Genomic DNA, 25,149 nt, shown 5'->3' on the forward strand with positions numbered 1-25,149 from the left:
CTTTTTTTTTTTTTTTTTTAAATCTATTTCTAGGAGAGAGAGAGAGACAGCGTGAGCAGGGGAGGGTCAGACAGAGAGGGAGCCACAGACTGAAACAGGCTCCAGGCTCCGAGCTGGCAGTCAGCACAGAGCCCGACGCGGGGCCCGAACCCACGAACCGCGAGACCACGACCCAAGCGAAAGTCGGACGCCCAACCGACTAAGCCACCCAGGCGCCCCTCCCTCCCCTTTCCTTTAATCTCACCCACGAAGGCTGCGGACAGCAGGTACTAAACCATCCAACAAGCCTGGAAAGGAAGGTCTCCCCAGGAAATCCTTACCCTGGGGATCAGAAATGTATTTCAAGACCATTTTATACATGAAAAACATTCTCATATTTTCCGTGCAGACCACCAAAGGGGCTCAAAAACCCCAAACCAAGCCAGAAAAATCCCCATTAAGCTGCCACTGAGCTCAGTTAAAGACTGCTCTCTTGATAATTTCCTTTCCGGGGGCGCCTGGGTGGCTCAGTCAATGAAGCGTCCGAGTCTCGGTCTCGGCTCAGGTCACGATCTCACGGTTGGCGGGATCGAGCCCCACGTCGGGCTCTGTGCCAGCAGCACGGAGTCTGCTTGGGATTCTGTGTCTCCCTCTCTCTCTGCCCCTCCTCTGCTCGCTCTCTCTGTTTCTCTCACAAAATAAACTTAAAGAAATAATTTCCTTTCCCACGGTGTTTGAGATCAACAAGAGCTTCATTGTTGTTTCCTAAGTACCATAATAGTACGTAGGTGTGTATGTACGTACAGATTTCTGTAACAGTTTTTAAACCGCTATCCAACAAATTATCAAATGAACGAGATTGTGGGAGCTGATCTGGGCAACCAACCATCACTAGACCACACGGGTTTTATGCTCTGGGGATCCGCCTACAGCTGCAGCCTGAAATTTAACTCTGCCTGCATATGGTGAACCGTCTGGCTGACTCTTACCGCAGCCAGTTTTCGCAAACCTACTCCACCGGACTGGGACCTTCCTGCGGGCAACCTGGTCTTGAGGGAGGACATGCACGCCGACTCCTCGGTGAACATTTGTGGGCTGAAGACTACGAGTCATGGGAAAGTGGGCGGGATTAGGGCTTATTCTGACTATTAGCTCCAGAACCCCTTTCGATCAGGGACCGGCATTTCCCCGCGTCATCATCTCAGTAGAGAGGGAAGGGCTGGGAGCTGGGAGGACAAGCCGACGTCACACGACAGGAGGCGGAGGTGTTTACTTAAGGGGGACCGTGAGCCACGGGCCCAGACTGCGCACCCCTGGGGCCCGGTGACAAGATGCAGTGCAGACATGGACAAGGAACCCCGGCCCCGTTGCGGGGCTGCCGTTTGGCTCAAGAACAGGGGCAGTGGAGGGAAGTCAGACGGTTTCTGGGGACCCTTTCTGGGTTTTGCAATTTCGAGACGGCCTGCAGGGCCGTGGACCAGAGTGCCCGTGGAGAGCCCAATTAAGGGGAGAGATGTTGTTCCTTGGTAGCCCAGAGGGCAGTGGATGGCAAGGCAGGGCAATGCTGGGGGACACGGCTGCATGTGTCTCCCCCCCAGGCCCCAGGGACCACTAGGGGGCGCTCGGGCGCTAGTGGTGGAGGCATGCAGGAAAGAGCTAGAAGATCTTAGGGCCGGGTGAGCTCCCTGGCAGCCACGGCTGGCCTGGCCAGGAGAAACCCGGGCTGGACATACTCTCAGCTGGCTCAGGTAGGGTCGCCAGGTCCCGTCCACGAGGCTCTGCCGGTATCGCCTGGTGAAGAAGCCGAGGTACGACACGAAAGCTGTGGTCAGAAGGACGTCTCCACAGAGTTTGCTCTCCTGTTGTCTGAAGTTGTGCACGGCCTCTGCCCACCTCACATTCTCCGAGGCGAGCCCCCTCACCTACAGTTTGAGAGAGCAGAGCGGAGAGATGACGCGTCACCCCACAGGCTGCCTACAGACCCTGGGACTGAGTCACACAGAACACACGGTGCCCGTCTGGGGCCAGAAGTCTACGAACATCGTTCAGGTGGCTCTCGTGACCCATGAGGATTCACACGTTTCGGGGAACAAGCCTCTGCTCTGTGCTGGATGTTACTTGGGCTGTGGATGGAGTACAGTGTGTGAACGGGGCTTCCCAGAGAGGGAGACAAACACCGCCCAGCTTGAAGGGCTGTGGAGAAAGTTAAATAGGGCCGTGTCCGTTAATCACTTAGCACAATGCCTGGGCTCCAGAACATACTAGGATATTACGTGCCTCTCCCCTCTCCTCTCCAAATGCTGGGGAGAGGAAAAGAGATAAAATCAATCTCATGTACTATAAATAATTCACAGTGGGTGGGGACACAAACATGGTAATGAAGGCCCAGAGTTAGCAGTACTAAAACACGGCGGTGCGTGAGGGTACCAAGATGGCGCAACACATTCTGACTCAGCCAGCCCCGCTTTGGTAAGGCGCTCCCCTCTCTGGGAAGGAGGGGCCTCCTTTCTACATTAGGCATCTGGTAGAGCCAAGTCTGTGTTATGACTGACCCTTTTTCCTTCCTTGAGAGATGGCATCAGAGAACGTCACAGCTGGAAGAGACCTTGGGGATTTGGCACCCCAACCATTCCCGTGGCCAGTTTTTAGGGGACATGGATAAAGACCAGAAAGTGGAAGTACCTCACAGGAACCTCTAGGTCAGCAGAGACAGGGTTGGCTTCAGAGCCTGAACGCCCTGCCTGCCTCCCAAGATGATCAATTCAGAAAATGCCCCGGCCAGGCCGAGAAGACTGTGCTAAATTCCAGAAGCCAGACAGAAAGCGGAATAGGAGCCAGGCCAGCTGGGAGGTCTGGACTACCTCTTGCAGAAGAGCAGTCTCTAACCTGAATCATTCAGTTAAAACCATCATCCCAAAGCTACTCAAAAGCAGGTATTACAGGGGCGCCTGGGTGGCTCAGTCGGTTAAGTGTCCGACTTCGGCTCAGGTCACGATCTCATGGTTTGTGGGTTCGAGCCCCACGTCGGGCTCTGTGCTGACAACCAGCCCAGGGCCTGGAGCCTGCTTCCGATTCTGACCCCTCTCTCCCTGACCCTCCCCTGCTCATGCTGTCTCTCTCTCTCTCTCTCTCTCTCTGTCTCTCGGAAAAAAAAAAAAAAGCAGGTATAACAGACAACCACACACATGCCTTTCTTCCCAGAAGCATGGCTCACTTTGGTCATGGCTGTGACCTGTGTCTCCCTAAACTAGAAGATGTGGTTCTGTTCTGTAAACAGACGGCGGCTGGAATAAACGTAAAAACGGTATTGGTTCCACCTCTGGAGAGAAAGGTGCCGTAAAGGCTCTCTGTTGAAGAGAAATGACACCCAGAGGATGCTGCTTTGCAGGATCGAAGCTGATTTATGAGGAAATATCTAAGCCGCGGGGGGATTTAAAAAGGCTATGAATTCTCTGACGCCCTTCTCATCAAGAGCTGGTGTCTACATGCCTCCTCCCTGAACCTGCGACCACTGTGACCGACAGAACGCAGCGGAGGTGATGCTGCATTGTCCTTATTAAGGGACTGGGGCCTTCTACTTTGTCTCTTGGAGCACTTGCTCTTGGGGCCCTGGGTCTCCATGTAAGACTAAGTACCCAGCTGGACAGACGTTCCAGGGGCTCCTTGTCAAGGCGCATGTGGCAAAGCAGCCAGCCCGTGGCGGAAGAGCGCTGAGGGGCCCCAGGAGGCACCTCACAGGGCAGAGATCCCACCGGCTAAAACGCACCCAGATTCCCGCCCACAAACCTGCGAGAGACAATGAAATGGTTACTGTGCTAAACTACTAAGTTTTGGGGGTAGTTTGTTAGATGCCCAGAAAACAGGCACCGTGCTGTGACCCTCGGATTTATTTCCGTAGGGAGGCTGGAGCCCGTGTGCACGTGTGTGACTGTGCGCACGTGCGTGTGGGCAAGGTCACGCTCAGAAACACTCAGGGCTAAGAGCTCTCAGTCTCTTCTGCTTCTGTCTCAACTCCTCATCCTGTTCAAACACTTATTATCAGATGTTACACAGGTCAGAGCTCTGCAGCTTGCCTGTCACACAGCTAGCTCTGTCCTGGACCGCTTCCTCCAGCTGACGCGCAGACGTGGACATCAGCACGTCACGAGCCACCGGCTGTCTGATAGGTCAAGGACTCCCATCCTCCCAAATATCTCTGTAGGAAAACTCTTTTTTTTTTTTTTAAATTTTTAAAAATTTGATTTTAGACAGAGAGAGAGAGCATATGGGGGAGAGATGCAGAGGGAGAAAGAGAGAGAGAATCTGAAGCTGGCTCCAAGCCCAGTGAGGAGCCCAACGTGGAGCTTAATCCCACGAATCATGAGATCATGACCTGAGCTGAAATCAAGAGTCAGACATTCAACTGATCGAGCCCCCCAGGCGCCCTGGAAAACTATTTTGAGCAGACCAGGGTGTGTGTTCACACTTCTCGGATCTAGTCCCTGCATTCCAGCCCATTTCAACACCCCCCCCCCCCACCCCAAGTCAAAGCAGCACGAAGCCGTGCTCATCTACTTTGCACCCCTGCGGCACTGGACAAGCTCGGCTCACGTAATTAAGGCTCCGGCTGCTGAGGCTCACACTCACTCACCAGGCGATCTGCAAGGGAGATGGTGCTTGCGGTCGCTTCGGCTTCCTGCTGACATCTGAGTTTTTCTGCCGTGGCTTTCTCGAACTTGGCCGTGAGTTTGGCCAGGTTTTCATTAAGGTGCTGTTGAGGAAGGAACATGAGGTCCATCAGTAATTCCGGCCTGACTGGCCCCTAGTGATGCTGAGACAGATGCATGGATTGGTGATTTTTAAGGAAGGCCCCCCTGGGGCAAGATTAAAGGGACCAGGGACGGCGGGGCAGAGAAAGAAAGGAAGGCAAGTTAGGGGTGATCTCAGGGGGAGTCCCGGCGGAAGTCCAGATCGGTCCTGACCCAAGTGAGGGGGCTGAGTTTCCCCACTCTGTCACTGGCACAGGGTCAAGAGGAGTGAGAAGACGGGGGGAGGGGGGTGCATAAACCTGTCTCTCGTGGTCGTGGGGGAAAATGGGTTGCAGGAGCCTGGCAAAGAAGGCAACAGCTGCTGTTCAAAGCCAAAGTGCACCAAAGACTGGGGTGGCCGGAAAATGGTCAGAAGGGTCCCGGGGGTCCAGGAGGGAGGCACACCGCATCTGGGGCAGCCGGTCTGTGGTTTGGGCTCGGGCTGTCTGCAGTCTAAGCCTTGCCCTTGTCTGAGGTTGTGGGAGCACAGTTCACTTTGGCTTAACCTCATTGATTCTCTCCAATGATCCTGACGTAGAGGAACGTTTTGTAAAAAGACACGGTTTTAAGGTTTTCTAAATGGATCCAGAATTTAGAATCGAAGCGCATAGCTAGTGCTGCCCCCGGAATACAGATCTGCATGCACAAAGACACAGGGACGCCGGGCACATCCTTCGAAGCATGTCTCAGATCTACTCCCTAATGGATTTGGGCTGCCTTTGCGGCCATTACCGAGTCACACGAGAGAAAGCAATCAAGGGCCAAGTTTATACAGCCAATCAGTGTGAAAGCAGGCGGTGAGCCGTCCGATTAACGACAGCAGACCAGCCACACCCATTGACTTCCTCCTCTTTCGGAGGCTTGCTCCAAAATAATCATGAAACAATCGAAAATGTCCTAAGTCCTTAACACTAAGCAACTAGTGAGGGTCACTGGAGAGTGAGGGATTCCAATATATTTATGGCAGACTCGACTCACAGAGGAGTAGAAAGTGCCAGAGCAGGGCACAGGAAGCTAAGCACAGAGGGGGCCTCAGTTCACAACAGGGGCTAGGCACTGGGGATTTGGAACGATGATCAGGTATGATGGAGTGGGATGCTGAAAGCCAAAGGGTTCATTGGAAGCTTACGGATCCTCTATCCCCATCTCCACCCTCATATCCAGTGTCCAATGCCAGCAGGCATCCATGTCACCGGCAGGAGACTCAACAGTGGCAGAGAGGACACCACACTGTGGCATCTGGGATGTATCCAAGAGAACGCAACTGATCCTCAAAACAAATTCTTCCAGCGAGCCAGCTCTGCCTTTGCCTACACAGCTATGTCCAGCTTTTGAGCCCTTATAGAATGCACAAGGACAAAAAGACATTTGAGGAAGCCTGGATTAAGGTGAACAAGAGGGAAATAAAAACAACAGCCTGAGACAAGAGGTAACATCAGCCACAAAAAGCACAAGAAAGCCTAGAATCTTCATGATGAGTTTCTTAGGACGATTCAAGATGTCTCATTCATAAAACAAGAAAAGGATTCTAGTGAAAGGAACAGAGAACACAAAAACGATTGCGGAAATTATTATTATTGTTGATGTAAAAAAAATAATAAATTCAAGGGAAGGGGGCCCTGTGTGGCTCTGAGAGTCCGACTTCAGCCGAGGTCATGATCTTACAGTTCGTGGGTTCAAGCCCTGTGTCGGGCTCTGTGCTGACAGCTCAGAGCCTGGAGCTGCTTCGGATTCTGTGTTTCCCTCTCTCTCTCTCTGTCCCTCTCCCACTCACACTCTGCCTCTCAAAAATAAACAAACATTAGGGGCGCCTGGGTGGCCCAGTCGGTTAAGCATCCGACTTCGGCTCAGGTCGTGATCTCACCGTTCGTGGGTTCAAGCCCTGCGTCAGGCTCTGTGCTGACAGTTCAGAGCCTGAAGCTTGCTTCAGATTCTGTGTCTCCTTCTCTCTCTGCCCCTCCCCTGCTTACACTCTGTCTCTATTTATAGATCTCAAAAATAAACCTTAAAAAATAAAAATCTTTAAAAAAATATTTAAAAATAATTAAAAATTGTTTTTAATTCAAGGGAAGAGTTAAGAGACGAATTTGAGGAAATTTAGAAAGAATAAGAAAACAAAGTGACTGACAGAAAACAGAGGACTCATCAGAAGGTGCAACATCCAACAAACACGCCTTCCGGAAAATAAGATCAAAAAGGAAACAGAAGGGAGATTACCAAAGAAATAAAAGAATTTTCTGGAGAGAAGGAAAAGAAGTCTCCCTGTGCCAAGCACGATGAATTAAAAAAGAACGGCAGCTAAGCACACCCAGATGAAGTTTCAGACACCAAGAATAAAGAGAAAAATGGAAAGTCTTCCAGAAAGGTCGAAACACAGTGCACTGGCAAAGGAATGGAACCCTGAGTGTTCATCAGACTTCTCACCAAAGAAAGGGATAAAGCTTTTAGGGTTGTAAGAAGGAGAAAATTAACATCAGAATTCAATACTCAGCAAAATTGTCAGGTCAGTTTAAAAGCCAAGAGAGGCATTACTAGACTGGGACCCTTCAGAAAATATACCTCTGAGTTAACGTTTCTGAGAAAGTCACTTACGAAGGAGCGACGGCAAACAAGAGAAGAAATCAAGCAAGGAGAAGGCGGGGGGTCTAGAAGTCCTTGGAACCAACTCAAGAAAGCAGTGAATGTGTTTACTCTCCAACACTGATTGAGGTTTGGAGAGAGGGACATGAGAGAAAGGTTTTGGGAGTAAAAATGGACTTGAGAGAATACTGGATTGGATGGAGATTTTGGGAGTAGTTGAGGCTAGAGGTCCCTGGGTGGCTCAGTCGGTTAAGTTTCTGACTCTTGATCTGGGCTCAGGTCATGATGTTGCAGTCATGAGATCAAGCCTTCTGTTGGGTTCTGTGCAAGGTGTAGATCCTGCTTGAGATTCTTTCTCCCCCCTCCCCACCCCTTCCTTACTTGCGCTCTCTCAAAATAAAAAGTAAACTTTAAAAAGAGTAACTGAGGGTATATAAAAGGAACTAATGGTAGAGAAAAAAAATAAAGGCAAGTAGAAACTCTGGAGGGAGGGTAAAAGATTGTAATAAAAAAGGAAATGTATTAAAAATAGAATTGTTTTAAACAGGCAGAATCAGACCTATAAAATATAGAGAACAAAGTGGAGGTTGCCAGAAGGGAGGTAGGGGATGGGCAAAAAGCATGAAGGGGAGTGGGAGATACAGGCTTCCAGTCATGAAATGAGTAAGTCATGAGAACAGAAGGGAATATGTAAACCTGTCTGATCACTATGTTGTACACTTGAAAATCACATAACACTGTATGTCAGCTATCCTCAAAAAAAAAAATCAGCTCCAGGCTCTGAGCTGTCAGCACAGAGCCCGATGTGGGATTTGAACTCACGAACCACGAGATCATGACCTGAGCCGAAGTTGGACGCTTAACCACCTGAACCACCCACGCGCCCCAAAAAGAACTGCTTTCCTTATCTCCTTTTTGGATCAGTCAATGCTTATGTATAGAAATAGCGATTTTTGTATGTTCATTGTATATCCTTCACATTTTCAGAATTTATTAGCTCACATAGCATTTTGTGGTTGTTGCTAATAATAAATGACAATTTCTATTTTATTTTTTAACTTTTTTTTTTAACGCTTTTTTATTTATTGTTGAGAGAGAGAGACAGAGTATGAGCAGGGGAGGGTCAGAGAGAGAGGGAGACAGAATCTGAAACAGGCTCCAGGCTCTGAGCTGTCAGCACAGAGCCTGACGCGGGGCTCGAACCCACAGACCGCGAGATCATGACTTGAGCCGAAGTCGGCTGCTTAACTGACTGAGCCACCCAGGCGCCCCAAGACAGTTTCTATTTTAAAAAGGAAATATAACTCTAATGTATCAGATCTGCTATGAACAATATAGTTAGGTTTATAGGAATGTAAATGGAGTTTGCTGATTTTTCAACTTTTCCCATCAGTCAGAGAACAGAGCATGGGACCCTTAATTTTTGGTTCTAGAACAGAATGAAGGTATTTGCGGTCTTGGTGATTCAAAAGCAAAAGTCACAATCAGTAATGATAGCGGAAGTTCGTAAGGAGGAGGTCAGGCGAAGAGCTGACAGAAAGGCTAATAATTTTATCTTGAAAACTGAGGGTTCCTAGGAAGCTGCCTCTACGTGAGAGAGCAAGGAACAAAGGTCACGTCAACCAAAAGAAGTTGTCATGATGAGGGGTGTCTGGGTGGCTTAGTTGGTTAAGCGTCCAACTTTCGCTTAGGTCATGATCTCATGGTTCGTGGGTTCGAGCCCCGCGTCGGGCTCTGTGCTGACTGCCAGCTCAGAGCCTGGAGCCTGTTTCAGTCTGTGACTCCCTCTCTCTCTGACCCTCCCCTGCTCACGCTGTCTCTCTCTCTGTCTCCTAGAAATAAATAAACATTTAAAAAAAAAAAAGAAGTTGTCATGATGATATCGCCGAGAAGAGGGGGATGAACATCTTAGGGCCTTATCTAGTGGAATGGAATGTCAACTGCCTGCATAAGGGTCCATCAAGAAACAGAAATCTCAGCACAGCACACGGGCGGAAGTCAGAAGTTCAGATGAGCGGAGGCCAGGAAGAAGATGTAAGCTGGTCAGATGACTCTAGCATTGGGCCGGGGAGGGGGGGGTGTGCTGAGGGGAGGAGGTGGGGGAGGTGTTGGGGGGCAGAGCACTGGCAGGGACTATAACCAAACTGGATTGGATGGCAAGGCGCTATTCAATTCCAAGGTCAGTTCATTAGATATCTGGGAATCATCTGCTTACATTAAATCTGGCCAGAAATCAGATTTTTACAATGATCTCCTGTTGATTTTTTAAAATTATTTTTTAAACGTTTATTTATGTTTGAGAGAGAGACAGAGTGCGAGCAGGGGAAGGGCAGAGAGAGAGGGAGACACAGAATCTGAAACAAGCTCCAGGCTCCCGGCTGTCAGCACAGAGCCTGACGCAGGGCTGGAACTCATGAACCAACCGCGAGATCATGACCTGAGCCGGAGTCAGACGCTCACCAGACTGAGCCACCCAGGCGTCCCTTATTACCATTATTTTTATAAATTATAACATTAGTATATGCTCATTATAGAAAAAAAGAAAATGCCAATAACGAAAACCTATCCAAAATATAACCCTCAGGGGTATTTGGGTGGCTCAGTCAGTTAAACATCCAACTACAGGCTCAGGTCATGATCTCAAGGTTTGTGAGTTCAAGCCCCGTGTCAGACTCTGTGCTGACAGCTCGGATCCTGAAGCCTGCTTCAGAATCTGTGTCTCCCTCTCTCTTTCTGGCAGTCCCCTGATGGAGCTCTATCTCTTTCTCAAAAATAAATAAATGTTAAAAAAATTTTTTTTTAAATATACCTACCAGATAATAACTACAACTATTTATGTAATCTGTGTGGAAAAATTTTTTTACCTGTATCCTGAATATAACATTCTTTGCCTGGAATTATCCTAAAATCCTAAAAATAAGGCTTGGGGACCAGAGAAACCTGCCCATGGTCACAGTGGCACATAGGGAAGAATTCCGTTGCCCGGTGTGGCCCTTCCTGTTAGGGGTAGATGTCAGCCCATCACCTCTGTCATCACTGGGGGAGTTTTCAAACTCTTGGGAAGCTCACAGGCATGTGGATGGAGAGGAGGTTGTTATAAGCAAAAATACATTTTTTCCCAAAAAAATATTTTGGCAGAAGAGCAGCGCCTTCCTAAGGTAGCCAAGGATTTGAAAGATCTGCTTGCCGCTTTCACACGTTGAGTGGGCCCGTCACACGAATGTTGGCTACTGAAGACGTATAAACATTTTGCAAACATTCCCTCTGCACCAAATGTTCCTTTAGTTTAAATAACTTGAGTAAAGAATCTTTCAAAGTGCAGTTTCTAGCAACACTTTTCTGGGAGACGCTGCAGAGCACGAAAATTGTCAGGAGGATTTTCTCCCTTAAACCTCAGTCATGGGGACGTTAGGGTGTTATGTGTTCTTTGAAGAAGGGCCAATGTCACGGCGGTTATCTATCACCTGCTTTGAGTAGCCTGGCCCACAACATGTGGATTTGTAAAGCAAACATAAGGGAGATTAGCTGCTTTGCCGAAGCGTCTTTTCTTTAGAGGGAGACTGGTCGCACGGATCTGGGGACTGGCCCTTGAGCCATAAAATTTAATCTAGCGGTCAACAAACCCGTGTCACGTGAAGCAGGCGGCATGTCTGCGATCTTACTTATCACAGTCTGTAAAACGCTTTCTTAACATCCCGACACGTTTGCCGCAAGAATCTTACCGGCCTTGGGGCGCCTGGGGGGCTCAGTCGGTTGAGCATCCGACTTTGGCTCAGGTCATGATCTCCCTGTTCGTGGGTTCGAGCCCCACGTCGGGCTCTGTGCTGACAGCCAGCTCAGAGCCTGGAGCTTGTTTCGGATTCTGTGTCTCCCTCTCTCTCTGACTCTCCCCTGCTCACGCTGTTTCTCTCTCTCTCTCTCTCAGAAATAAATAAAAACATTAAAAAAAAAAAAAAGAATCTTATTGGCCTGGAAGGCACGTGAGGACGTGAAGCATCCAGCAAGGGTTGTGGATTGAACTTGACCATGGGAGTGACCGATCACCAGCACTGGGGCACACACGTGAGAGAACACAGGGAGTGGAAGGAGAAGGAGAGAGAGTAGGAGTGGTGGTGCAGCAATAGAAGTTGTGACCACGGCTGCGCCTCGGCCTTGGCCCCAGGGGGTGGTCCCATGGACTCTGTGCACACGCTCTCCTTTGGTCCTCACTGTGATCTCATGACGCAATCTCATGACGCGGGACATTACTGTGTCCTTTTTACTTCAGGAAACTTAAGTTTGGGCATTTTTTTTTTTTTAAGTTTATTTTGGGGTGGGGGGCAAGCAGAGGAGAGGCAGAGAGAGAGAATCCCAAGCAGGCTCTAGGCTGTTACCGCAAGAGTCCTACGTGGGGCTCGGATCCACGAACCCTAAGATCGTGACCTGAGCCGAAACCAAGAGTTGGACTTTTAACCAACTGAGTCACCCAGGCGCCCATTAACTGGGCATTTTAAAGGCCTTTCTAAAGGTCACACATCCGTAAAGGGGACAGCCTGGATTGGTTTCCAATGGCTCTGCCATCCTGCGGGACTCTGATTTCTACCTCCGCTTCGGTGGTATCCATTTTAAGGGCAAAGGTGAAGTTCAAGGGGAAATCTCTCTCAAACAGGTTGTCAATCCAAGAGTACCCCAACCCCCAATCCTGAGAGCAGCAGTTGTAATCAAAACATCAACAAGAGGTTAATAGGAGCTAACAACTCACACAGTTTTATATTTATGGTCAAGGGACTACCCGCCCAAATGATGCTTTTCCAAGCTCTAGGGAATAGGTAACCTAAAAACCAACGGTCTGATGATCTGTCTCGCATAGACTACACATTATTTGCGAAACAAAAAATTTCACCCCTATTGAAAAATCAGGACACTTAGGGGGTGCCTGGGTGGCTCAGTCGGTTAAGCGTCCGACTTTGGCTCAGGTCATGATCTCGTGGATGGTGAGTTCAAGCCCCGTGTCGGGCTCACTGCTGACAATGTGGAGCCTGGTTCAGATTCTGTGTCTCCCTCTCTTTCTGACCCTCCCTTGTGCTCTCTGTCAAAAATAAACAAACGTTAAAAAAAAAAATCAGGACACTTAGGTGCTGGGCAATGGGGGTGCCCAGCAGGGTTGGGGGGTTGGGGGAGCTCTGGCCTCACTTACAGCGATTTTGGCTTTTATGGCTGCCAGCTTCTCCTGGGCGGCCGTGAGGTCCGACGTGGCTCTGGCCAACGCCTGGCGCTTGGGTTCCACGTCGCAGAACACCTCGTAGAACTTCACGATGTTGATGACCCAGGAGCAGAGGCCCGCCGCCGCGTACGATTTGGTGGCCACGAGCTCGGGGTTGAACCCTGGGTCCTGCAGATACGGCCTGATGGCCTTGAGGCAGTTCTCGTGAATGTTTTCTTTGTCGAAGTTGACCAGCGAGTCCAGGAAAGCGTCCACTTTGGCCATGCTGACCTTCGCGGCCTTCCAGCTCCGGTCCTTGGGCACCTTGCCCTTGGGGGCGATGAGGGTCATCACCGCAGCCGTGACATTGCTGACTGCCAGGGGCGGGGCGCCGAAGGACTTCAGCTCCGTCAGGTTGGTCTGGGGAGAGAGGGGGACGTTGTTAGAGAAAAGAAAAACCAAGGAGCTTTCTTTGTCCTCGGCCGCTAATAGAGTGGGGGCTACACGGTGATCAATCTGAAAAAGCTGCTTTGAAGCCTGCTGAGGCCTCTGAATGTTAAATGTCGTGACTCATCAAATGGAACCGAAAGCTGATCTCTGGTGGCACCAGGCTTCCTGAATGGCTGGCTGGGACTCGGCTCTGTGTGTGCGGCTCTTAAACGGACTCGCGGCCCATTAGAGATGCACAATTATTTCACATTCGACGGAAAAAGTGAAGGAGGCCGACGTACCCTGAAACAGGTATCCTGCCCTGAATAAAAGATAAGGTTATTATAAATTCATTTCCATCTTGGATGGAAGAGAACCAGCGCTGTAACCCAACCGATTTCTTTTTCCCTTTAATTAGACTGCTTTGTTCCATCGGCTTGTTCTCCTATGCTTGACTCTCCTGATAGTAAAGTGACATTTTCTGCCAGGAAGGAAATCGGGCCGAAGGCTGGGCACAGCCTGAGCAGTCACCGCCTCTGCCCCCACGCGGGTTTGTCCTCTGCCCCGACTGTGAACTTGCCCTGGGAAGATACGACCGGAAGGGTTGGTCTTGGCGAGCTGTCACTTCAGCTCTCCAGGCCTCTGTGTTTCCATCTGTAAACTGGGAGCAGACGGCCCAGCTAATTTGCAAGTGAAACCTTCGTAAAAGCGCATGATGTTGACTTACGGTCTGCATGACCGTCAATGAGAAGCTTATGACCTCCAAAGTGCTTGCTGTGGGGGCCGATTTTGTAAGTGGGGGAAAAAAATCTTGATTTTGAAGATTAGGTCCCCTGTGTCCAATTAATTTGGGGGTGCTCTTGGGCCTGGGAATCTACAAGTGAAGGGGGGAATATTTCTAGCACCTTCCTGACAGAAGCCTCTGGAAAGAAGCTCCATTTGCTCTTGCAATTATTTTCTTTAAAAAAAAAAATTTTGGGGGGCGCCTGGGTGGCTTAGTCGGTTAAGCGTCCGACTTTCGCTTAGGTCATGATCTCGCGGTTCGTGGGTTCGAGCCCCGCGTCGGGCTCTGTGCAGACTGCCAGCTCAGAGCCTGGAGCCTGTTTCAGTCTGTGACTCCCTCTCTCTCTCTCTGACCCTCCCCTACTCACGCTGTCTCTCTCTCTCTCCTAGAAATAAAATATTTAAAAAAAAAATTTTTTTTTAACGTTTATTTATTTTTGAGAGAGACAGAGCATGAGCGAGGGAGAGGCGGAAAGAGAGAGGGAGACGCAGAATCCGAAGCAGGCTGCAGGCTCCGAGCTGTCAGCACAGAGCCCGACGCGGGGCTCGAACTCATGAACGGTGAGATCACGACCTGAGCCAAAGTCAGACGCTCAATCGACTGAGCTCCCAGACACCCTGGCTTTTGCAATTATTTCCACATTTGGTCCTGAAAACCTGTCGGGGGCAGGATGAATGACAACACGCGTGTGGGTGTCACGGGGGCACTCCTGTCCTGGTGGCCTCCGCTGGGGGGAGAGGCCAGAGTCAGAAAGCATAGGGGCACCTGGGTGGCAACTAGACATGATCACACCTTTGTCCTTATTGGATCTCCATATTCCTCTCCTTCCAGAGAACATGGACACCATCTGTCTTGCTAACTGATGAGGGCGCTTGGGGCAAGCTGAGGGCAAAATACAGGCTGGCACAATACCCCCCCCCCCAGGTGGGAGGGATCTGTGTGATGGTCCTTGGATGCTCCTGGCTCCCCAAGAACAAAGGAATGGATTTAAGTGCTCGCCATGGTGACATGGAAAACTCAGGCAAATGAAAGCCCAAATTCCCTTACTGCCTACAGCCCAGAGACAAGTCCTTGAAATAGACAGTGACCTTCCTCTAGGAGCTCAGCTGCCTTGATGATGACACTTTGCTGGGGGCAAAAGAGAACCTTAGCTGAACCTTATACCAACCTCAAGGACCCTGTAAATCAACTTCCTTTATCTCAGCTGCCCCAGGACATATGCTGGCAATCATACCCCAGGCTTAAGGCCCCTGATATGCATCTGAAGGGTCTCATGACAGGTTTTACTTAACAATAATAAGCGTCATTTCCCAAGCAACAGCTAGCCCGCCCCCCCCCCCCAAACCTTGCTTCCAAAATGCCTTAGGGATTTACCGTATCCCTGACGCCATCCCAACCTGAGAGTATATAATGAGTCACCCATCACGGCCCCATGCAGCTCTCCCTGCCCACAAGTCCTGTCTCCGTGCTTGAATACAATCACCATATTGCACCAAAGACGTCCTCAAGAATTCTTTCTTGGTGGTTGGCTCAGATCCCAAGAACCCCCCATCACCCCAAAACTTCATCATTAACCACTTTAGCCCCAAAATGCCGGGAACAGAAACTGGCACACAGTAGGTGTTCACCAACACGTGTGTCGAACACCCTCAGGGAATGAATGGGTGTTGGCAGCTTCAAGGTCACAGCCATCACTTCCCAACCAGAAGGGAAGGGGGACTTTTGCTCCAGTGAAAGTCACAATAAAAACGTCCTGGGGGAAAGACCTTGTTTAGTGAGGCGGAGCTCCTGTAGCCAAGGAGGCAGAGAGGGGTCCACTAACAGGAACACAGGATGGAAAGAAAGATTTCTCAGAAGGCAGGCAAGGTTATGAGCGAGCAAACACGAGGCGCGGGGCGCTCTGGCTTTCTCCACCCCTCCTGCCACGGGGCTGCTGTTCTCGCTGCTGCCTTGACCTTGACTGCTCTTCCCAGGTATCTGACTCCTGAATTTGCTCTTCTCCAAGTTCTGACTCAAGCTTCTCCTTCTCAAGGAGGCCTGCCCAGATCACCTTTAAAACTGCAACCTCCCGGGGAGCCTGGGTGGCTTAGTTGGTTGAGCGTCCGACTTTCGCTTAGGTCATGATCTCATGGTTCGTGGGTTCGAGCCCCGCGTCGGGTTCCATGCTGACTGCCAGCTCAGAGCCTGGAGCCTGTTTCAGTCTGTGACTCCCTCTCTCTCTGACCCTCCCCTGCTCAAGCTGTCTCTCTCTCTCTCTCCCCTAGAAATAAATAAAACATTAAAAAAATTAAAATAAAAATAAAATAAAAAAAATAAAACTGCAACCTCCCGCCTCCGATCCCCCTCCTCCCCAGCTGCCCCGGTGCTCTCCCTTAGTCTGTGCGACATTTTCCTCTGTTCCGCGGTGTCTGCCACATTCCGATACGCTGTATGAATAACGCTGTCATTATGCTTGACGTAATGACGTCCCTCACCCCTCACCTGTGCTAGTGTATCATCCTCACAGGGGCAGGGAGGGACCTGTGTTCACAGATGCGTCACGTATGCCGAGAACAGGGCCTGGGCTCGCAGTAGGGCTAGAAGTCGGAACAAGTGGCTGATGTGTGCATCTTCACGTGTTTGGCAAACGGGGATGTAGCCGTACACGAGAAAGGCAAAGTCAGTGGGGGCTCACTCAGGTGGGAAGACAAGCAACACAAAGAGGCTCATCTCTGAGGTCTGGGATGGTGAGAAAGTGCTTACAAAAAAAAAAAAAAAAATTAGGGCTAATGTATGGATAATGCTTTCGTGGACATTTTTCTACATATGTCTTTGTGAAACGCTTAAATTAGCTCTTTAGGAGTAGACTTGCTGGGCCAAAGGGCAGGGCACATTTTTAGTGTTCTGTGTACATAGTATTAGCTTTTCCAGAAATTCCGATTCCAGTTATCAGTGTTTTTTTTTAAAATTTTTAATTTTTTTTTTTTTATTTATTTCTGAGAGAGAGACAGCATGAGCAGGGGAGGGTCAGAGAGAGAAGGAGACACAGAATCCGAAACAGGCTCCAGGCTCTGAGCTGTCAGCACAGAGCCCGACGTGGGGCTCGAACCCATGAACCGTGAGATCATGACTTGAGCGGAAGCCAAGAGTCAGACGCTTAATGGACTGAACCACCCAGGTGCCTGGTAACATTATTGAAAAGGAAAAAAATCTTGTTTTATTTTGACAGGCTGCAAACAGTATAACGTATAACGTTGATTTAATTCACTTATGTGCAAATACGTATTTACTAGCGATGCTAAACATCTTTCATGTTTTTAAGCAATTTGAGTTCCTTGTGTTGTTAATTGTTTGGTATTAACCTTTCCTTAACATTTCTGCTGGGCTGTTTATCGTTTTATTTTTGATGATCATATTAGTTAGGGTCCCTGCAAGCGAAAAGATGATACAACACATTGGCTAATTTGAGGGAAACTAAGGAAAGGACTATTTAGAAAATGATCCAGTGAAGAAAGTTCAGAGAGAGTGCCTGACCCTGGGGTGGTACTGATTCTGGGGCTGGCTCTGTTTCCATCCCTGGAAACTGGGGTTGGAAGACTCTGGAAGGGGGTTGGGGGAGCATGGGGAGGGGAAGGGGAGGGGGAGAGGCGGGAAGAAGAGGGAGGGGGGAGGGAGAAAATTGGTGGGGGAGGAACCTGTCAGGGGCATAATCTTCAGCTGAGGGCAGTCTGGGACCAAAGGAGTGGACACCTTCATCTCCCTCCCTCCCTGCGGGCACCCCCTGCTGGGTGCTCACCTGGGCCAAAGAGGCCTGGAAGATGGAGGCCAGCGAGGGTCACTGATGTAACCCAGGCCAGCCTCCCCGGTCACTTAACTGACTGAGCCACCCAGGCGCCCCATAGGTCACTATTTTAAAATATCATATTTTCGGGGCGCCTGGGTGGCTTAGTAGGTTAAGCGTCCGACTTTTGCTTAGGTCATGATCTCACGGTTCGTGGGTTCGAGCCCCGTGTCGGGCTCTGTGCTGACGGCCAGCTCGGAGCCTGGAGCCTGTTTCCGAGTCTGTGTCTCCCTCTCTCTCTGACCCTCCCCTGCTCACGCTGTCTCTCTCTCTCTCCTAGAAATAAATTAAAAAATATTAAAAAAAATAAAATAAAATATCATATTTTCCAATTGGCTACTGCTGATATTAGAAAAGCCATAAATTTCTGCAAATTATTTTGTAATGGGCCCTTAACTCTTCCCTTTTCATTATTTTTTTTTTTATGGCAGGTATTTTACAACATTCACATGATGATTATTTTTCATTTATTGCTGCACTGGTTAGAAATTCTAGGACAACTTTGTTTTTGATATAACAGTGAAGGGGTTTCATTATTATGCTTTTTCTATCTTAATGGGAACGCCTTTCACGATCTACCATTGGATAGAACGTTTTGTCCTTGGATTAGGATTGACTGCCACCGGTTAGCTAAATATCCAAGTATCCATTCAATCTTACTTTACTGAGAGGTTTTTTTTAAAGCTGTTATAAAAGTAGCTTTTATAATCAAATAATTTGGATCCTGACTGAGATCGTGACCCTGAGCTGAAATCAAGAGTTGGACGCTTAACCGACTGAGCCACCCAGGTGCGCTCCCCCCACCCCGCCACCGAGTTTCCACCTTTTATTTCTTAAATCTTTATTTGAGAGACAGAGCACAAGCTGGGGAGGGGCAGAGACAGGGAGACACAGAATCCAAACAGGCTCCAGGCTCCGAGCTATCAGCACAGAGAGCCTGATGTGGGGCTCGAACTCATGGAATAAAATCATGACCTGAGCTGAAGTTGGATGCTTAACCAACTGAGCCACTCCAGGCAACTCCCGAGTTCCCACTTCTTAAAATGTTGTAGATGTGTAAGACCCCTTTAGGTGTGTTCTAAAATATCCCTCTAACTTGTCACTTCTACCTTTTAGTTTACCCTGAGAGCTTTAATAAGGAATGGCTGTTGAATAGTGTTAAATCTTGTTTTGACATTTCCCAAGATGGCCAAAGATTTTCGTCTTTGATCTAGGGCTGGGTGTGGTTAGGTGAATAATCTTAACAGGGAAAACTTGTGAGTTGGTGACACAGGAAATTTACTAGTATTTTATATATATATAAAAAAAATATATATATATATGTATATATATTAGTATATATGTATCTTACACCACTATTCATAATTAGGGTAATCTGAGGTTTTATTTTCTCATGCTCTATCGCTTTTAGTACCAGGATTATCCCATAGCACAGGCCTTAAAAAGTCCCATAGGAAAAAAGTCAGTTCAACTTGGTAACTCTAGAATTTTCCAAATTATTTGATTATAAAAGCTGCTTTTTGTAATCTACTTGCTAACATTAACTGAAAAGACAAATGCTAAGGAGGAAAAAATGTATAATATATATACCAAGGGATTAACAGTAAAAATTTATATTAAATTTCTTTTTTAATTTAATAGGGTGCCTGGGTGGCTCAGTCGGTTAAGCATTCAACTCTTGATCTCGGCTCAGGTCACCATCTCACGGTTTGGGAGTTCGAGCCCCACGTCGGGCTCTGTGCTGACAGCACAGAACCTGGAGCTGCTTCGGATTCTGTGTCTCCCTCTCTCTCTCTCTGCCCTCCCTTGCTTGCTCTCTCTTGCTCTCTCTCAAAAGTAAATAAATAAAACATTAAAATAACCGTAATTTCAATAATAAAAGGGGGAGCTCTCTTGTAAGAAAATGAAAAACGACAGTCTGAACAAGTAATGAGCAAAAGAAGAAATCTAAATATCGGAAAAGATGTCCAGGTCTCCTTAGAACGAAAACATCTATAATTAAAAAGAAATGAAAAAAAAAAAGTTTGCTTTCTTATTCAGAAAAGTTAAAGTGATCGGAAATGTCGAAGATTGGCAAGGACATAGGAAAGGCGGTATTCACAACTATAGACAGGAACAACTGTGTTAGTTACTGGTCATTATTTATACAGAAAAAGAGCATATTGTTGACATGAGTTTCTTATTGCTTCTGTAACAAATTCACACAAAGTTAGACACTTTACACAGCATGGAGGTCTTAGCTCACAGCTGTGGAGGTGAGAAATCCTCAGGGCAAGGTGTTGCCAGGGGGTGGTAGGGACCGTTCCCCCTGGAGGCTGTAGGGGAGACTCTGTTATGTGCTTCTTCTGGCTTCTAGAAGGTTGGCCTCATCCCTTGGCTCATATCCCCTCCACTTTGTCCCCTAGGCTGCTTCAGCCATCAATCACATTGCACTTGGGGCCCCCCTGGATACCCTCCCCACCTCAAGAACCTTGACTCGATCATGCCTACAAAAAGTCACCCGTGCCATAGGGAGCAAAATTCACAGGGTCCTGAGATTAGGATGTGAGTATCTCCAGGATGGAAGAGGCATTATGTAAGTCCGCCATGTTGTATCAAACAATCGTCTCATTGGCCCAGAGAAACAGCGGCATATGCAATAAATATTTATGCATGAGGATATCTGCATTGGAGAAAAAAAGAAACTTAAGCATGCAACAATGGACAAATAGCTAAAAAAAAAAAAAAGGGGGGTATAATTAGAGCATGGAATCCTATGAAGTATTCAAGCCTCAATGTATGTACTGGTATGAGGTGGTCTCACTTCACGAGGCAAAGCAAGCTGGCATTATCCATTTATATTTAAAATAGGACATATTTGCGGGGCACCTGGGTGGCTCAGTAGGTTAAGCTTCTTACTTCGGCTCAGGTCATGACCTCATGGTTCATGGGTTCGAGCCCCGCATCGGGCTCTGTGCTGATAGCTCAGAGCCTGGAGCCTGCTTTGGATTCTCTGTCTGTCTCTCTCTCTAACCCTCTCCCACTCACACTGTCTCTCAAAAAAAAAAAAAATATATATATATATATATACATGACATATTTTATAAAATGCATGGAAAAATTGCTGGAATGGATATGCCACATTATTACAGGAGTTCTCTTGGGAAAAAAACAGGGTTGGGGTGAAAAAGAGGGTGACTTTATATTCTACCCTGTATATTCTATGTTATTTGGACAATTTTTAATAATGGGAAAGGCATTATAGGTTATTTATACAACACAGGAAATAAGTTCACTGTAAAAAACACACAGGAAACAAACCAAAAATTCTAAGTAACTTTGCAAGGGGGAAGCGGGGGAGGCGGGGGAGGCCGGAAAGGCCATAAAATTGAGAAGTGAAACCATTCCTCAACTGAGGAAGGAGAAGTTACACTGGATTTATTTCAGTTTAGCGATAAAAGTGAAATAAAACTGCCAAAGCAGAGACTTAAAGTGTGCAGAGACTTACTACCGGGCTCTGATTTACACGTGTTCTTTATGTATTAACTAAAGATTTAGTGTTAACTTTGAAAATGATAAGATGGGGAGGTGGTCATTAAATGCCAGAGTCCCGGGAATGCAGAGAGTTTGAGGACCCCCCAGGGGCCCTTGGGCTCACGATGCGATAACGCCCGCGTTACATGGTGTACAGGCTGATCTATAAATTCTACTCCATCAGGCGGGAGTGGGGAGAAGTTGTGGGGGCAGGAAGGGTGGTGTGGGGGCGGGCGACATGGGCAAAGGGAGTCAAAAGGTACAACTTCAGTTCTAAGGGAAACAAGTCCCGGGGACGTCATCTGCGGCACAGTGACTGGAGTTAATGGTACCGTGCCATGTACTTGAAAAGAGAGGAAATCACGAACGTTCTCATCACACACACAGAAATCTATGCGTGGTGATGGATATGAGCTACATTGACCAGTGACCATTTTGCAATACATTCAAACACCGAATTATTATGTTATGCGCCTGAAACGAGTATCGTTCTATGTCAATTATATGTCAGTTAAAAAAAAATGCTGTCTCCGGACCCTGGGTGACCCAGTCAGTTAAGTGCCTGGCTCTTGATTTCGGTTCAGGTCATGAGCTTGCAGTTCGTGAGTTCAAGCCCCATGTCGGGCTTTGCGCTGATGGCCCGGATCCTGCTTCAGATTTGCTCTCTCCCTCTCTCTGCCCCTCCCTGCTTATGCACACTCTCTCGAAATAAAGAAAGAAAAACATTTTTACCAAACTCCAGACCTGAAAAACAAACAACCCAGTGAAGAAATGGGCAGAAGATATGAACAGACACTTCTCCAAAGAGGACATCCAGATGGCCAACAGACACATGAAACGATGCTCAGCATCCCTCCTCATCAGGGAAATACAAATCAAAACCACACTGAGATACCACCTCACGCCAGTCAGAGTGGCTAAAATGAGCAAATCAGAGAACTCTAGATGCTGGCGAGGATGTGGAGAAACGGGCACCCTCCTACACTGTTGGTGGGAATGTAAACTGGTGCAGCCCCTCTGGAAAACAGTGTGGAGGTTCCTCAAAAATTAACAATAGAACTCCCCTAGGACCCAGCAATAGCACTGCTAGGAATTTACCCAAGGGATACGGGGGTGCAGATGCATAGGGGCACATGTACCCCAATGTTCACAGCAGCACTCTCAACAATAGCCAGATCATGGAAAGAGCCTAAGTGTCCATCAATGGACGAATGGATCAAGAAGATGTGGTTTATCTATATGATGGAATACTACATGGCAATGAGAAACAATGAAATCTGGCCATGGATGGACCTTGAGGGTGTTATGCTGAGCGAAATAAGTCAGGCAGAGAAGGTCAAATACCATATATTTGCACATATAGGAGGATTAGGAGGAACTTAACAGAGGACCGTGTGGGAGAAGAAGGGGGGAGACTGTGGGGGAGAGGGAGAGAGGCAAACCATGAGAGACTCTTGAATGCTGAGAACAAACTGAGGACTGATGGGGGTGTGTGTGTGAGGGGGTGATGGGCATGGAGGAGGGCACTTGTGGGGGTGCGCACTGGGTGTTATATGGAAACTAACTTGACAATAAACTATTTGTAATAAATACATACATACATACATAAATACTTTGGAACACACACACACACACACACACACACACACACACACACAAGAAAGTGCTGTCTGAGACTCAGTCCTGCATCCCACAGCCCGTGGATTGTAAACACTGGGCCACAGTTGAACATCTTAGTGACACCACGGGCTGTTAACGATCTCGTCAGCCCACCTTTAGAGACTCATCAACAAGCCACGTCCCGAGGCGCCCACCTGTGCACCACGGATCAGACACACCGCAGCCTCGCGTGCTGCTCTGTCTATGCAAACACCACCCCTTGCTGGGATGGTCTTTTCTCCCTCCTGCTCCGTCCAGTAAAATGCTCTTCTTTACAGACCTGGCCTCATGGGCTTTCTTCTCCCGAGTTCTTGCCCCGCCAGCCAGTTAGCCACGTCCCCAGCTGTGCTCAAGCCGCTGGAATTTTAGTTCCTTTCTGCTCATGTAATACGTGCACAGAGTTTGCAAACTCTGCTAGAGCTATAAAGCTTAGAACGAAACACAGCACTGGTATACTCCGACTCCAGTCTCCAGAAGCCATGGCTTGCACTTTCTTCCATCGTTTCTTCTAGATTCCACTCCGTATCGATACAGAACATGTTTTCTCTTGTTTTCATTTTAGATGCTAGCAAGTGACTTCCTCCTTGGAGTGGGAGTATTTAGCGATTTTTACCGCCCTCCTTTCCTTCCTAATTATTACGGTTATATCAACTTTTTAGCTAAGTTCATGTTCAGTAATGATTAGGACATGACTATGGTTTTAAATCTTGTTCACCTTGGGTTATATTTTCCATCTTGTATATCCCGAATTTTTTCCCCCTGAATTTGGTAAGTGCTTTTATTATTTGTTTCCTGCGAAGGTAACTTTTGGGCAAATACCTGAAAGAGGTAGGCATGGGGGTTCATGTAGGAAGAGCATTTCACATAGAGTTGAGTGCTTGTTCAAAGGCCCTGGGGTAGAATTGTGCTGGGAATGTCTGAGATACAACAGGATGAGAGTGTGTGTGTGGGGGGGGGCGGTCAGAGGGACAAGAGGAAGAGTAGTAACTGGCATAGCAGAAAAAGGAACTGGGAAAAACTGTAAGGTCTCCCGGGCCACTTTGGATTTTATTCCGAATATGATGGAAGCCAACGGAACATTCTGAACAGAGGGATGATGTGGTCAAACTGCTGTTTTAAAAAAAAGCTTAGTCAGTAGCTGTAAAGGGCAAAAACAAAATTGGAGCAAGGGTGGAAACAGAGACGCCAGCTGACAGGCTACTGCAATAGTCCGGGTAACAGAGGACGGTGGCTTGGAGCAGCGTGTAGCCGTAGAGCTGATAGGAAGCATTTGAATTCTGGACATATTTGAAGGCAGAATTGATAGAATTTGCTGACACATTAGACAGGAGTGTGACATAAGGAGCTCATTAATTTGTATCCGTCCCTTTGTATGTAACACAGAAGAGAAAGCAAGGGGTCAAGAACCTCAGGGACGTGTGCCAGGCTCTGTAGCCGGCTGGAGGAAAGCACCTGTCATCTTGCCTGGCACATAGTAAGCACTCATTAAAAATGAGTTTCATGTTCTGTGTGGCAAAGAGGTGTTGAGACTTTCAAACCCAGTGCTATTTCCAATATCGTATCTCATCACTTCCACGAGCTCTGCCTTTACGTTTATTTCCACCAACAACCAACCAGCTAACTAACCAGCCAACTAATTAGCCCGGAAGTATTTACGGGCATTCACTTTATTTCCAGTTTTGAACAAACAGAAGGGATGACGCAGGTGACGACGACATCAAGAGCCAGCATTGACTGAGTGGCTACCGTCTGTTAGCTCCGCTTCGTACTTGACCTCGTTTCGTCCTGATGATGACCTCCTGGGGACTGTGTGTCACTGTCACCTGCATTGCTCAGATGAGGAAACAGGGGCATCGCTTGCATGATGCAGTGGATTGGGGTCTAACGCATACTCTAGCAATCTAGAATGCGTGAGAATAGCTGGCTAGTCCCCACCCCCCACCAACCGTGGGGCAAGGGACAGTGTGTTGCATGGATGGCCAACATTCTCAGTGCATTTGGGGGAAAGGAGGCACAGGTGTCCCCTGTGGAGCCGAGGTGAACTGCCTGCACAACAGAGATGGCATCGGACGTCTTAGACCTTGGCCAAGCGGCCCACGCGGAGGGGGCATGTGAATTGCCAGACTCCGAAGAGCAGGAAAAAGCACCCTGCGGGAGAGAGGTGCCAATGAGGGCCAGCCTCCTGGTCCCTCTCGGACCCCTGCTCCTCATGACCTGAGTCTCTCTGCCCCTTTGTTTTCCTTTCTCCCCTCGGCCCCTCAGCCATCGTTATCTGAACACAAGGAAGCTTAATCGCGAAGGGCAATAAAAGGAAGAAGTCGCTACTTCCCACCCCTCCAACGCACACACACATGGCACACATCTCAAGGGAACCCAATCAGAAGTACCTTGTGAACACATCTCAAAAGCCATGCCT

At 48.2% G+C, this 25,149-nt stretch overlaps 1 protein-coding gene across 1 annotated transcript in view; it reads right to left on the reverse strand.

Annotated features, from left to right (window-relative positions):
* The window catches only part of DNAH9 (dynein axonemal heavy chain 9), a 332,337-nt gene that overhangs the window by 83,884 nt on the left and 223,304 nt on the right, over positions 1–25,149 (reverse strand). Inside the window, exons 50-52 of the mRNA XM_039231630.1 lie at positions 12,523–12,948; positions 4,610–4,729; positions 1,713–1,901 (exon numbers count right to left, since the gene is read on the reverse strand). Of these exons, the coding sequence (XP_039087561.1) occupies positions 1,713–1,901; positions 4,610–4,729; positions 12,523–12,948 (735 nt within the window). The remainder of the gene's footprint in view (positions 1–1,712; positions 1,902–4,609; positions 4,730–12,522; positions 12,949–25,149) is intronic.

Source organism: Hyaena hyaena, unplaced genomic scaffold, assembly GCF_003009895.1.
Source record: "Hyaena hyaena isolate Hyena2069 unplaced genomic scaffold, ASM300989v1 scaffold_58, whole genome shotgun sequence".
NCBI classification, from domain to species: Eukaryota; Metazoa; Chordata; class Mammalia; order Carnivora; family Hyaenidae; genus Hyaena; species Hyaena hyaena.